Consider the following 12,741-nt stretch of genomic DNA (forward strand, 5'->3'; position numbering starts at 1 on the left):
ACACTGGAAATAGGTAGTGTCATGTTGTAGGGGGCCAAGGGAAGGCTACCCCAAGATAGACTACTTTGGCATGAAGGCTATTTTGATTTAAAAAGCAATCAAGGGTGGGTAGGTGGGTGAAATAGGTGAAGGGGATTAAAGAGTACACTTATCATGAAGAGCCCTGTGTAATGTACAAAATTGTTGAATCGTATTGTATACCTGAAACTAATATAATACTGTATATTAATTATACTTGAATTTTTAAAAAGATTAATTTAAACAAATTTTTTGAAAAAGCAATCAAAACCCAGCAGATTCAGGAAACACTCTTTACCTCCCCTACAATTGCCTAGAAGAAGTTGGATACAGGACCTCCTCCAGGAAGAGAACTATCACCAGAGAAAACTACATTACGTGACATGAACCAGGTATGGTGACAGAGAGGAACCCTGCAAGGCCTGTTTCATCAAAGTCCTCTATGTTCCATTGCTTCTGAGTGGCCCAGCAAGCACTTGTTTACTAAGCATTTACTCTTTTTCATTTTCTTGCAAAGTGTATTCCTTTCCTTTGAAGTCCCAGAAGGCTGCCCCCTTCTCCTTAGTTCACAATGACATATATACCTCATTTTGCCAGTGTCTTTGGAATTTCCACATCTGTGTGGATTCCCGATACATACAAAATTAAATTAGATTTTCTCCTGTTAATCTGTCTCATGTCAACCTGATTCTTGAAGGGCAGCCAGAAGGATCTTGTAGGGCAGAGGAAATTCTTCTTCCTTGTCAATGTAAATTCTGTAACTCAAACTACAACTCATCATTTTGTACACTTTATCACAGATCTTATGTTTATTTTCTTAACTTCTGTCAAACTCTCATTTCAAATCTGAAAGGACAATTTTGAGTCGTGGTTTTTTCTGTCTACTTTATTTATTTCAGTTCTCCATCCACCTCTAAACCATTACAACTGTACAGAAAATGGCTAAAGGTATAACAGGAGATCTAACTGCCACAGCTCTAACTATGTAAGCATTCAGAAAGCGGGATAATCATCACATCCTGATTCTGGAAAACTGGTTCCATTATGAACACCCAAACCCCCACCCCTCAGGCCTCACTGCCTTAAACACAGTTAAGTGGTTCATGAATATCTGCTCTACAAAACTCAGAATGTGAACCACAGGCCAATTTTTATCCAAAAATTTCCTCTGCAATGAGTTAACCTGGGAGGTGGATCTTATGTGAGGAACTTTAGGCAAAGAGAAACCTCAAGTCATCCTACATTTGACCCAAAGGCCTCAAATGGCTCCCCCGTGTGTTCCAGAACAGGTGCTCCTCAAACACTTAATGTGCACGCAAATCACCTGGGAATCCTGCCCAGTTCAGGCTCGGATTCTAGAGGTTTGGAGTGGGCTAGAGCTTTTGCATTTTACCAAGCTCCCTGCTGATGTCAACACTCCTGGCCCCCTGGGTCCCAGACCACATTTTGAGTAGCACGGCTATAGAAAATAAATGGCCTGGAGTGTACATCAGCCAACCCTCTCCAAAGCCAGGCCTACTTGTCTGGGCCATCCTCATCTATGGAGAGCTACTTCCCCATCTGTCGTCTTCTTGACACTATTTACACGTACAGACAACCATACCCCATAAACCTGAGGACTTGGCACACACCAAGGCACTGACCTTAGAACCTTATGCCAAATTAGACCCACAGTGGGGGGACACTTAAATGAACAGGGACAGGACCCACATAAACATGGCATAACGTTTGAACACAGAGTATTCAACATTTATTATTCATTTTCATTAACTTTACCTTGATGAAGGACTCATTATTGGTTGCTATGTACACTCGAAAAGACAAGGATGGATTATGGTCAATGGCTTTGTAGAGAATCACGGCCCCATGGTGGTATACTGTTTCTTCACTTTGAATAACAGGTCCCACCGGAGAAAGAGAGCTCACATGCCACTTGACATGGGTTGCAGAATGATCCACAGTGGATTCTAACGAGGCCCCAGAACTTTTAACATGTAAGACTTTGAACGTCATATTGGCATCATGGTCTGTTAAAGCATGAAGGTAAATTAGTGTTCCAGGCAGTATACGGATGGCACACATACTCTTACATACGCACATGCACACACTAATGAGACTTTTAGAAAACGAGTACTTACGACCCAAGCAGAGGGAATGTGGAAACTGAATGGAAGTAAGACAGTTTGGGTCACATTTAACATCAAACAAGGGTCCACCAACAATCCAGGGCTTAACAACCAGGTCTGCGTATTTGCTCCAGGACAAAACGCAATACTTGATGTCAACTTTTCTGTTAACCTCAAATATCAGGCCAGTTTCTGTGCACTGGTAAGTTCCCTCCGTGTCCAACTTTAGCCTGCATTGGACAGATAAGAACACCTGTTTAGGCCTAACATTTGGTCAGCAAAGGACTTTTTAAAATTATTTAGGTTTTTAATTTCATTCAAAAGCACTAATGAAATTCTACCACATTTTGAAGAAGCATCACTATCAAAGAAAACAATCCAAGTAGTTACATAAAATGTGTGAAATTAGTGATATTGCTTTGTGTTTCCCCTATTTGGGGTCATTTTTATGTACAAAGTTAAACTACTAACGATATTAAGTCTTCTGTATTCACAACTACTTACAAAAACTGTTCCCGGGAAAGGAGCCTGGGGGTCACTTGCTCATTCTGTTTCTGAAGAAAAAGTATACACACATATGCACATAAGCGAGTAATATATAAGTAAATGTTGTTTTCTTAAAGCAAACTAGGAAATCATATTTTATAATTAAAAGATACTTACATTTTCAGCATTACAGTGTTCACAGGAAGGTTGGATTTTATTAAGTTCTAAATAATAGAAAAAAGGTTTTACTTATATGAATGTGATTGGCATTTTCAAATAAAATTTTTTTATTTAATTTTTTTGTTATTTTAGAGAGAGCAGGGGTGAGGGGCAGAGGGAGAGAGAATCTTAAGAAGGCTCCATGCTCAGTTCAGAGCCCAACGCAGGGCTCGATCCCACAACCCTGAGATCATGACCTGAGCTGAAGTCAAGAGTTGGATGCTCAACTAGCTGAGCCACCCAGGTGCCCCTCAAAGATAAATTTTTTTTTTTCAACGTTTTTATTTTTATTTTTGGGACAGAGAGAGACAGAGAATGAACGGGGGAGGAGCAGAGAGAGAGGGAGACACAGAATTGGAAACAGGCTCCAGGCTCTGAGCCATCAGCCCAGAGCCTGATGCGGGGCTCGAACTCAAGGACCGCGAAATCGTGACCTGGCTGAAGTCGGACGCTTAACCGACTGCGCCACCCAGGCGCCCCAAAGATAAATTTTTTAATAAATATATGTGATATGACCAGATCACAAAATTCAAAAGTACATGCCCCTCAGCGATAACAAGATCTAAAAGAATATTTTGGAACATGTAAGTTTATACCTGAATGTAAATGATCCTTGGGCAAGTCTTTATCCTCCCACTCTTGCACTGTGAAAGAGATCATCACACATGTATTGGCACAAGTCATCCACAGGGTAAGTCATGTACTACTTAAGTACCCACCTTCAGCTTCCCAACTGACAGGAGTTTAAACATGTATTTAAACACTTGCAGGAGTTAATCCAATGACACATGATACATCATGTTTGTCAATCCCACTGCAGGTCTAAGGTGTGAAAATTAGCTTGAATGTGACTTCAGTGCACCCCATCTTGGCACATAAATCTTTATGTGATCTTTTTATGCAGCAGTGAAGGCTCTGTCCTCATCCTGCAAACCTGACCCACATGTCATGGGAGAGAAACAGAGGAAACTGGCAGGGTAAGCATATTGCCTGGTTCTTACCCTGAGCAGAAGCTTCCTCAGTGGAAGACTCTCCTGGCTCCCCATCTGTGGAGACAAGAGGGGCGTGAGCAATCTCTTCATTAGTTATTCCTCACCTAGGCCGGTGTCTCTCCTGGAGGGCTGCAGCCCCACTGAAGACTCCTTCGTGGCCCATCATAAATGCTTGGCTGGCGTCAGCCCTCAAGCTGTTAGAGTTAGAGATTAGCGTGGGAGAAAGGAATCAACATCCTATTTTAAGCATATTTAAACTGGAACTATTGTAAGACTCTCTGATATAGCATGCAGACTCCTTCCATATAGGGCTCAAGGCCCTATATGATCTGGCTCCCCATTACCTCATTTCCTGCCTGCCTCCCCACACCTACTGCCCTCCCGTCACTGCTTGCCATTTCTCCATCCCCAAAGCACACTCCTAACTCAGGGCCTTTGCCCATACTGTCTCCTCTTACAAAGGCTCATGCTACTCCTCCCCTCACTTCCTTGTGGTCTCTGCTCAAACATCCTTGTATCTGAAAGGCTTTCCTGACAAACACATAAACACACACACACACACACACACACACACACACACACACTCCCCTGCAAGAGGGCCTGCCTGACATACTCACTCTTCGCCCTTCATTTTCCTTGAGGGCATCTCCCCAACCAGGTACACTGTACAGTTTAGTGTTTCCTGCTTCCTGTCTCTCTCCCTGCTAGAATGTGAGCTTCATGAGGACTGTATCTCTAGGGCCTGGTAAGCGCTCAGTGACTTTTTTCTGAATGATTAGAATTCCATAATACAAAAATAATATTAAGAAAGGGAACAGAGAAAGAAAAGAGAGAGAGAGAGAGAAAGAAGGAGAGAAAGAAAGAAAGAAAGAAAGAAAGAAAGAAAGAAAGAAAGAAAGAAAGAAAGAAAGAAAGAAAGAGCGAGCAATAAGTTCTTCTATTATTTACACTGGCCACTAGTTGCATGAGCTTGGACTCTGCGGTTAGATTACTAAGTCTCCCCATGCTTTGCCTTCCACATCTGTCAAATGGGGATTAGAATAATATCACCCCCAAAACTTAGGAACACAAATTACCATTCCCTAAGTGCTCCGTAAGTGTTAGATAACTATTATTAACTAGTATTTTGCTCTGGTGATAAGCGGGACTCATTAAAAAATTCAAGAATTCTAGACAACAACATTGTCACTTATATTTTAAAGGTCTGAACAACCTTTGGGAGGGTCACCCCATGGGTAAAGCACTCCTCAACACATATGCAAGGTCCTATGCCATCACCAATGCCCAGAAGGTACAGACACTCCCCAGAAGAGCACTCCAGCCCAAGACACACAAGTTGCCTGATTCCTGGCCTACTGGGGCAGTATCCAGGGACCAGGGTTTATAAGACAGAATCAGCTTTAAAAGAAAGCATTAAGGGGCCCCTGGGTAGCTCAGTCGGCTGAGTGTCGGACTTTAGCTCAGGTCATGATCTCACAGTTTGTGAGTTCAAGCCCATTAGGCTTTGTGCTGACAGTGCAGAGCCTGCTTGAGATTCTCTCTCTCCCTTTCTCTCTGCCCTTACCCGTTTGCGCGCTCTCTCTCTCAAAAATAAATAAAAATACACAAAAAAATTTAAAAAAAAACAGCATTAAGATAAAGTGGCAAACAGAGACTATAAGTATTCAGAGTCCTGGACTCAGAATACTACAGATGTGAAATACCCAAACCCTATATCACACAATCCTCCAATCATATTTCCTCAGCTACTGTCCTATGAAGGATCATAAAATTATAAGTTATTTATGGGCTGTATATCTACATTGTGTCTCATCCACACCCCATGTTTTTCTGCCTTGGGAGCAGAGAAAGGGAAAGAGATTCGAGAATCCTAACCAGCCTGCAAATACAGAGTCTCTGACCACGTCTTCCCAGCCAAAGCAGAGAAAAGTGATGTAATTCTCCCCAACTTGTAAATCGCAGCTTCCCTTCAATCCATATAACGAGGGTGGCCCCAGAGTTCATGCCCATGAGTAGAAAGCATATACACTCATGAGGAGGGTGAGTGGGCCTGCACTGCCTGCTAGCCCACAGAGGAGCAAATACTCCAAGGTGGCCTACCTAGTCTTTCTGCCTGACCTGAGAATGGAGGTGAATGGGTGGGTACCTCTCTGATCTCTCCTCTAATGGGAAGGATAAAAACTCTCTTTTAACAAAGAGAATACTTTTGCGGGGAGGCAGGACCCCTTACATGACCTGGGGCTCACTCCTAGGACAAGCATGCTCAGCCAGCCCACAGAAGATGCGAGGCCACTTTCACTGCCAAAGAATACCAAGAAGTCTAATCCAGCCAAGGGCCAGGGCTTGTGTCTTGCTCCACACACACCCTGCTGAGAACGACCGCACCCTCCCACCCAATTTTGAGCCTATCTTGAGCCTCACTGACTCCAAATGCCTTCCTCCTAGGTTGCCTGCCCTGGTGAGGCCCTGGGCCAGACCTAGCTTCTGCAGCCTGAGCGTCCTGCCTCCAGACTCCGTATCCCTATGGCCCTTTACCCAGTTATTACCAGGGATAACATCAGAGACCTGATTCCAATGCACAGCTCTCTAATTTCATTTCTATCTTAAACCATTCTATAGAGGCTAGACTTTTGACTGCATTTTTAAAGGATGAAAATCATCCATAATGTATAGAGACCTGAGGCACACATTTTTTCTTTATAGGTATCAGCATATGACATCTCTGCAAGGGTGATACACAGATTATTACAGGTTCTTATCAATGCATAACACGATTGCAAGAAACTTACAGTTACTATCACAGGTTCCCCAATGGGAAGCTGCAGAGAGAATCAGGTTCTACACAGGACTTCCGAGTGAAGTGATTTCATTTATTTAATAGTATTACAAAGGAGCCCTCTGACTGCCTTGCTACAGTGTTCATGGGCAGATCCCAGTCTAAGAACTGGGAAAAAAATCCTACAGTAAAATACAATCACTTAAAATAAAAGCTTAGTCACTTACAAAACTCTTGACCAAAACCGTATTTTATATTTAGAATCCATGCCCCTAAAGTGGTTTCATACTCAAGTTGCTCACAAATAACTAGAATGGCATTCCAGGAGACTCTAAACCACAAATGGTACATTTGCAGCAGCAAAGAGTTCACTCTGCTGTAATCTGTGAGCAGCGACCACCACAGAAGGAAGCCAGGCCCGCTTGTGGCTGCACTGTAGATTGCGGTCAACGCAGATCAAGAACATATGCCACGTACTGCTAGTGCAGGGAGCTCAAATTTGCAAAACGCTTACAGAAATTTCCCAATGTTTACCTTAATTTTGCATATTAAAAGATAAAGAACAAGCAGTTGGTAACAAAGGCGATCCTTCCCTTTCTTCCTTTCAACAACAAAAAATAAAATTCAGAGGAAGGATGTACTTACTTGTTTTTTCTGGTTCTGGTTCCTCATTATCTACAAAAAAAAAAAAAAAAAAAAAAAAAAAGTCTAAATCAAATTCTCTTGACAACCAAGAGGAAACCCGGGCTAATGGGAGAATAGGTAAAATGTTTGCCTTTCGCCAATAGCAACCACTCACTTCCTGTCTTTCTTCTTCAGCTCATCCTGTTCGGCCGCTTTGCTTGCCAGCTAGAAAGTATTTACCATGTAAGTATTTTTTTTCAGGACTTCACAAAACCACACTGGTAATGTGTCCTCACACCGTATAAGGGATGTATGCATTAGTTTAAAATACAAATAAAGGTTCATATGTTTAACTAGAATTCTATAACTTAAAAAAGACATATGTGACTCACCAGATTCACTTTCAGAGCTGTCCTCAGAACTGCTGTCCTCAGAACTGCTGTCCTCTCCTGAATAGAGGCATATGCCAGGGAAAGTACACAGTGAACAAAAAATAGGAACTATTTTTTTAAAGTCTGGTTCTGTAAAATAATTTCTACATATTATTTTTTTTAATTTGAGAGAGAGAGAGAGAGAGAGAGAGAGAGAACGAACCTCAAGCAGGCTCCATGCTGAGCATGGAGCCCGACAAGGGGCTTGATCCCATGACCCAGGGATCATGACCAGAGCTGAAATCAAGAGTTGTACACTCAACTGACTGAGCCACCCTGGTGCCCCGTAATTATATATATTATAAAACAGATTCAAACTCAACTAATTTCTTCTTAATTTAATAAATTCTTACTGAATCCAAAACTACAGTTCATATAAAAGGGGGCTGATTTTCCTTTGGAAATGGATAAAATATACTTTGATTGTTTAAGTGGAGCTCAAATCACACTTTGCCTGCAGTAATCATTTTATTTGGTTGTCACTCAAGTCCTACCCAGCCTTGACTTGCCCTTACTGCTCCTGTCTTCCTCCTGTACTTGCACCTCTGGACAGCTCACATGCACAAGTTCAATGACACAACAGTGCAGAATTCTGGAGAGTAAATGCCACTGACTGAAGCACAGGACAAACTCAGTCCACACTATGCAACTACTTCTGGAAAGAGTGGTCCCCAAGAATGGGGACCTTGTGTCCTTGGTCTTTCACTTCCTCACCCCCAACTCAGTGTCTCAGCCCATTGCAATCAGGCTTCTGTTCCCACCACTAGTTAGGAATCCTCTCCGTGATGTCCCTAAAGGACCATGAACCCCCAGAAAATGACTCCCACAGGTAGACACCTACCTCCCCCTCTCGCATGGTGCTCCCGTGAGGTCGGTCCTGGCTCTCCTACCTCTCTGCGTGCCCTCCGCCCACCCTGCATGGCCTCTCTGCCACCCCCCAATTGCTAACGCCCCAGCCTCCACTCCCCATTCCCAGCCTCCTTTCCACCTTAAGAGCCCTCAGAGGGCATTGCACCCGCTTCCCAATTGGATTCCAACCTCTACCTCCAGGGGCACCCTGACTCTCCCAGCAGACCCCAGAAGCGCCCGAGGCCTAATCTGTTGGCCAGGTTCAGCCCCCACTACCAATCCGCATTCTCTCCTCCTCCCAGTTTGCAGACACTGCCCCAGCCCCCATGCAGGATCAGGATTCAGCAAGCACATACACGGAAAGTTATTAGCATCACTCTCAAATCCTCCCTCCCTCCATCCAGAACAAAAGATTGGCAGCAGTTACATGGAGGAAAGAAAAGATTTGAGAATAATGATGAGAACAATAATGATAGCAGCTAAGAGCGGCTTTGAGTGGTCCATGTGCCAGGCACATGGATATATATATTCACGTATTTACATGTATTTACTCATTTTGTGTATATATACTTTACATATACTTATATAAAATGCTTTACGTATATTTACACATTAATCTTCACAACTGTCCAGTGATGTAAGCTGAGGCCAGTTAATTTACTTAAGCAAGACCACCACCTCCATACCATCTTCCCCTTCACCCACCCACCCCCCCCAACTCCAGGCCAAGAAGTCTGGAGTTAAGATTTCAACTCAGGCAGTCTGGTGGGAACCTGCACTCTCAACCATGTTGTTAAGACTTACAAACATGCTCATTATTACTTCAGCAGATCAACCCCCAGGAGCTGGTGACTAACTGGATGTGGGTGTAGAGGGGGAGTAGGAGGCAGGTTCCTGCATGAGAGGATGCCTGAGTGGAGGGTGAGGCACTGACTGTGTAGGAACAGGTGCTAGGAAATCAAGTGATGGGACATGGCCTTGGTCCTCCAGGGCTGGAAGCATAAAACAGTGATTTTTCAACCTTGGCTGCACCATGGAATCACCTGGAGAGCTTTCCCAACACATCCAAGCCCAGGACTCAGACACTCCCTAGACCCTCTGATTTAGCTGGTCTGAGGTGGGGCCTGAACAGCAGTATTGATCTTTAAAGTCCCCAGATGACTGCAATGTGTAGCCAGGGTTGAGAACCACTGGGCTAGAATCAATCTATTTTAATTACTCCCCTGCTCCCCAAATTTGAATGTTCCCCAAATAGGATGATTGCCACTCCTTCTCCAAGCCTTTACAGATACCTCCCCGTTGCATGGAAGTCTCTCTCCCAGGCCCCAGGTCCAGAGTTCCCAGGGATCCATTAAGACCTAGCCCCAAATCACTTCTGCTGAAAGTCTCCCTCACCCCACCAAGTTAGCCATGCCTCCTCTGTGATCTACCCTATCACATTTATCCGACTGGCAAACCGAGGTCTGGAGGTCCTCCAAGGTCCCTGGAGGACCACGGCTGTGTCTTATCACCTTGATTCGCCAATACTCATCCTGACACAGACGCTCAATGCATGAATGCACATATGCCCAGCTTCAAAGTACCAAGCAGACGGAGACAAGCCTCATAAGTCAGTTCTCTTGCTTATTAAAACTGCCACCTACCAATCTTGAGTGGTTTGGCTCCTTCTTCGGTTTCTTCTTGACCCCCATGGAAGGAGGCTGGCTTGCAGGCCAACAGCCAGTAAACGCCTGAATGGAACAAAGTGGCTGCAGTCAATAAATAATCATTTTCTAAAACTTCAAATGTTTTATACAGTATAGATTAAGTTTTTTAATAACTCAACAATGACTTAGAATACCATACCTTTCTCTTCTGAAGAGGCATTGTGATGATCATCACTAGAGCAAGAAAAGAAAAAGACTTTTAAAAACAGATACTAGAAGCGCCTGGGTGGCTCAGTTTGTTAAGCACCTGACTCTTGATTTCAGCTCAAGTCATGATCTCATGGTTCGTGAGGTTGAGCCCCACATCAGGCTCTGTACTGAGCATGCAGCTTGTTTGGGATTCTCTCTCTCCCTCTTTCCTGCCCCTCCCCTGCTCGTGCACTTGAGCCCTCTCTTTCTCAAAATAAATGAATAAACTTAAAAACAGGATACTAATTTTACATAAAATAATTATGAAAATCTTCAAAATGATCATTATACTATGCTTCTCCAGAAATGTTGCAAATTAAAGAACTCTCTCCTTCCCCAATAGATTTCCTGGCCCTCTCACTCTCCACCTATGGCCTGACTCCATGCCAAACACTCAATGGAGCTTATCAGGTGTGCACCTGATGGACTTCTTGTCCTGTCACACCCTGGGGAGACATCACAGCACCTTTAAGATTCACAGTATTGCCCATCCACGCCCAGCCATCTGGCCTTCCTCTGTCACCTCTCCAGGAACACAATCCTAACTCCAATCCTGCACTGGCCTCTAGACCCTCCATCCAGTTCGGTGAGTCACCCTCCTTCTCCCAGGTCGTCTCGCCCTGCTTCTCTGGACTCCTCCCTCAGATATGGCACTCTGAGTACTGAGGGTGCACATAGCTCCCCCGTAAGTAGGTCTCTCCTTTGTCCTCACCACTGCTGAACTCTCTGTGCCCTACATGCAGCAGTCTCACAAGAGAACACATGATCTCCACCCTCCTCCCTATTTTCTCCTAGACTCAAAGCCACCTGGCTGCTGCTCTCCCACGTTACCAGTGACTCCTGCCCAGAAGACCCAGTGGGCCTCCTCAGTCCTTAGTGACCACTGTCTCATTAGACCAAGGTGACAGGCTTCTCCACAGCTTCCACGTCCCTTCTTACCTGGTCTGCCACCACTTCCCACCTCCCCTGTTGCAGTGACCTCTCTTCTCTGTGTGCTTCATTCCCTGGCCCCATCTGCTCCAGCCTCTGGAGCATCGACGTAACCCGGAAGCACATCTGTGCACCCTCCTCTTCCCACTCCTCACACTGCCTCGGGGCTCACCTTCATGCCAACATTTCAGATCCTAAATCTGCACCTCCTTCCCAGGCCTCTCCTTGGAGTTTTAGGTGCCTGGGACTGGTGGTCACTTTAGCACTTTAAATTAAATAGGGTCAGCACTTAACTAATCGTTGCTTTCCCTCTTCATGAAAACCTGCTCCTCCTGATCTGCCTTTGCAGAGAATTCCATCCCTGGATCACCCACCTGGAAACAGTCAGCACCAGCTCCTGCCCCCTTTTCCTCATCGGGCAGCTGGTCCTTGTCCTCCTGAGCCTCCCTCTATTATCTCTCCAATCTGCCCCCTCCTCAACACACGCTGTCTCTGTCTCAGTTCATGCGTGTACTCACTCACTGGTGCTCTCTCTCTCATTGGTTCTCACCACCTGGTTAGCTGATTGTAATTTCCTCATAAATATTATATATAACTACAGTCTCACTCTCTTGGCTTACCCATCATGTGACTGCCAGTGAGGTCTAATCATGTCCTTGTTTACACCCTTCTGTGCTTTGCACTGTTTTGTGGCTAAAGCCTAAGTTCCTTAGCAGAGCACACAAGGACCTGCACCCTGCTCCCTGGCTGGTCTCCCACCCTAAGTGGTCCCCCAGAGTGAAAGATCTTCAGTGTCCCAAGCACACCCTGGCTAACACACACACACACACACACACACACACACCTCACTCTATCATTATCCCCCCACACAGGGTCACTGCCTCTGGCCTTCCAAGTCATGTACCCCAACTCTGGGTGCTCCATGGACATGTGCTATGATGTTAGGTCACCCCCTGGAGTTGTGAGTGCATGTAAATGACACCCTGCCCTCCCCTTGATGTCAAAACTCCTACTCATCCTTTAAGAAGAGCACTTCTCCAAGTATGGTCTGAGGAACATTAGAACTATGGGAGGTGACTTCCAAAAACAGTTTTTCTGGGCCCACTGAATCAGAATCTTTGATGATTCTGAAGAAAACAATGATGCTGTTTGCACTTAGAGTGTTTAAAATCTTTATTTTCTCATTTAATCACCCCAATAAGCCTGTGAAGGCCATTTTACAAATGCAGAGAGTGAGGTTACTTAACTCCCTCAGGGCCACAGAGCTAACAGCTAGAAAAGCAGCACTTGACTCTAGGCCATTAGAACTTCTAAGCCCATGTACTTGCCTGCTACCAGGCCTTCTGTCACTGCCCACCACTCCACCCCCAACCCTCAACCCTCAATTGAGGGTGA

General features: G+C 44.7%; 1 protein-coding gene across 2 annotated transcripts in view; it reads right to left on the reverse strand.

Moving 5' to 3' along the window:
* LOC147577260 (uncharacterized) overlaps positions 1 to 12,741 on the reverse strand; it is a 45,028-nt gene that overhangs the window by 23,906 nt on the left and 8,381 nt on the right. The window contains exons 1-11 of one of the 2 annotated variants that reach the window (XM_086674616.1): positions 11,721 to 11,810; positions 10,367 to 10,401; positions 10,165 to 10,251; positions 7,634 to 7,690; positions 7,263 to 7,292; positions 3,851 to 3,895; positions 3,446 to 3,493; positions 2,808 to 2,854; positions 2,649 to 2,698; positions 2,157 to 2,374; positions 1,795 to 2,045 (exon numbers count right to left, since the gene is read on the reverse strand). In XM_086674616.1, the coding sequence (XP_086530742.1) occupies positions 1,795 to 2,045; positions 2,157 to 2,374; positions 2,649 to 2,698; positions 2,808 to 2,854; positions 3,446 to 3,493; positions 3,851 to 3,895; positions 7,263 to 7,292; positions 7,634 to 7,690; positions 10,165 to 10,251; positions 10,367 to 10,401; positions 11,721 to 11,761 (909 nt within the window). In that variant the 5' untranslated portion in view covers positions 11,762 to 11,810. Of the gene's footprint in view, positions 1 to 1,794; positions 2,046 to 2,156; positions 2,375 to 2,648; positions 2,699 to 2,807; positions 2,855 to 3,445; positions 3,494 to 3,850; positions 3,896 to 7,262; positions 7,293 to 7,633; positions 7,691 to 10,164; positions 10,252 to 10,366; positions 10,402 to 11,720; positions 11,811 to 12,741 lie in introns of those variants that run through there. The other variant, XM_086674615.1, reaches the window with a different exon arrangement.

The sequence above is a fragment of the Puma concolor genome, chromosome C2, assembly GCF_028749965.1.
Source record: "Puma concolor isolate L17-30 chromosome C2, mPumCon1.1.hap2, whole genome shotgun sequence".
NCBI lineage: Eukaryota > Metazoa > Chordata > Mammalia > Carnivora > Felidae > Puma > Puma concolor.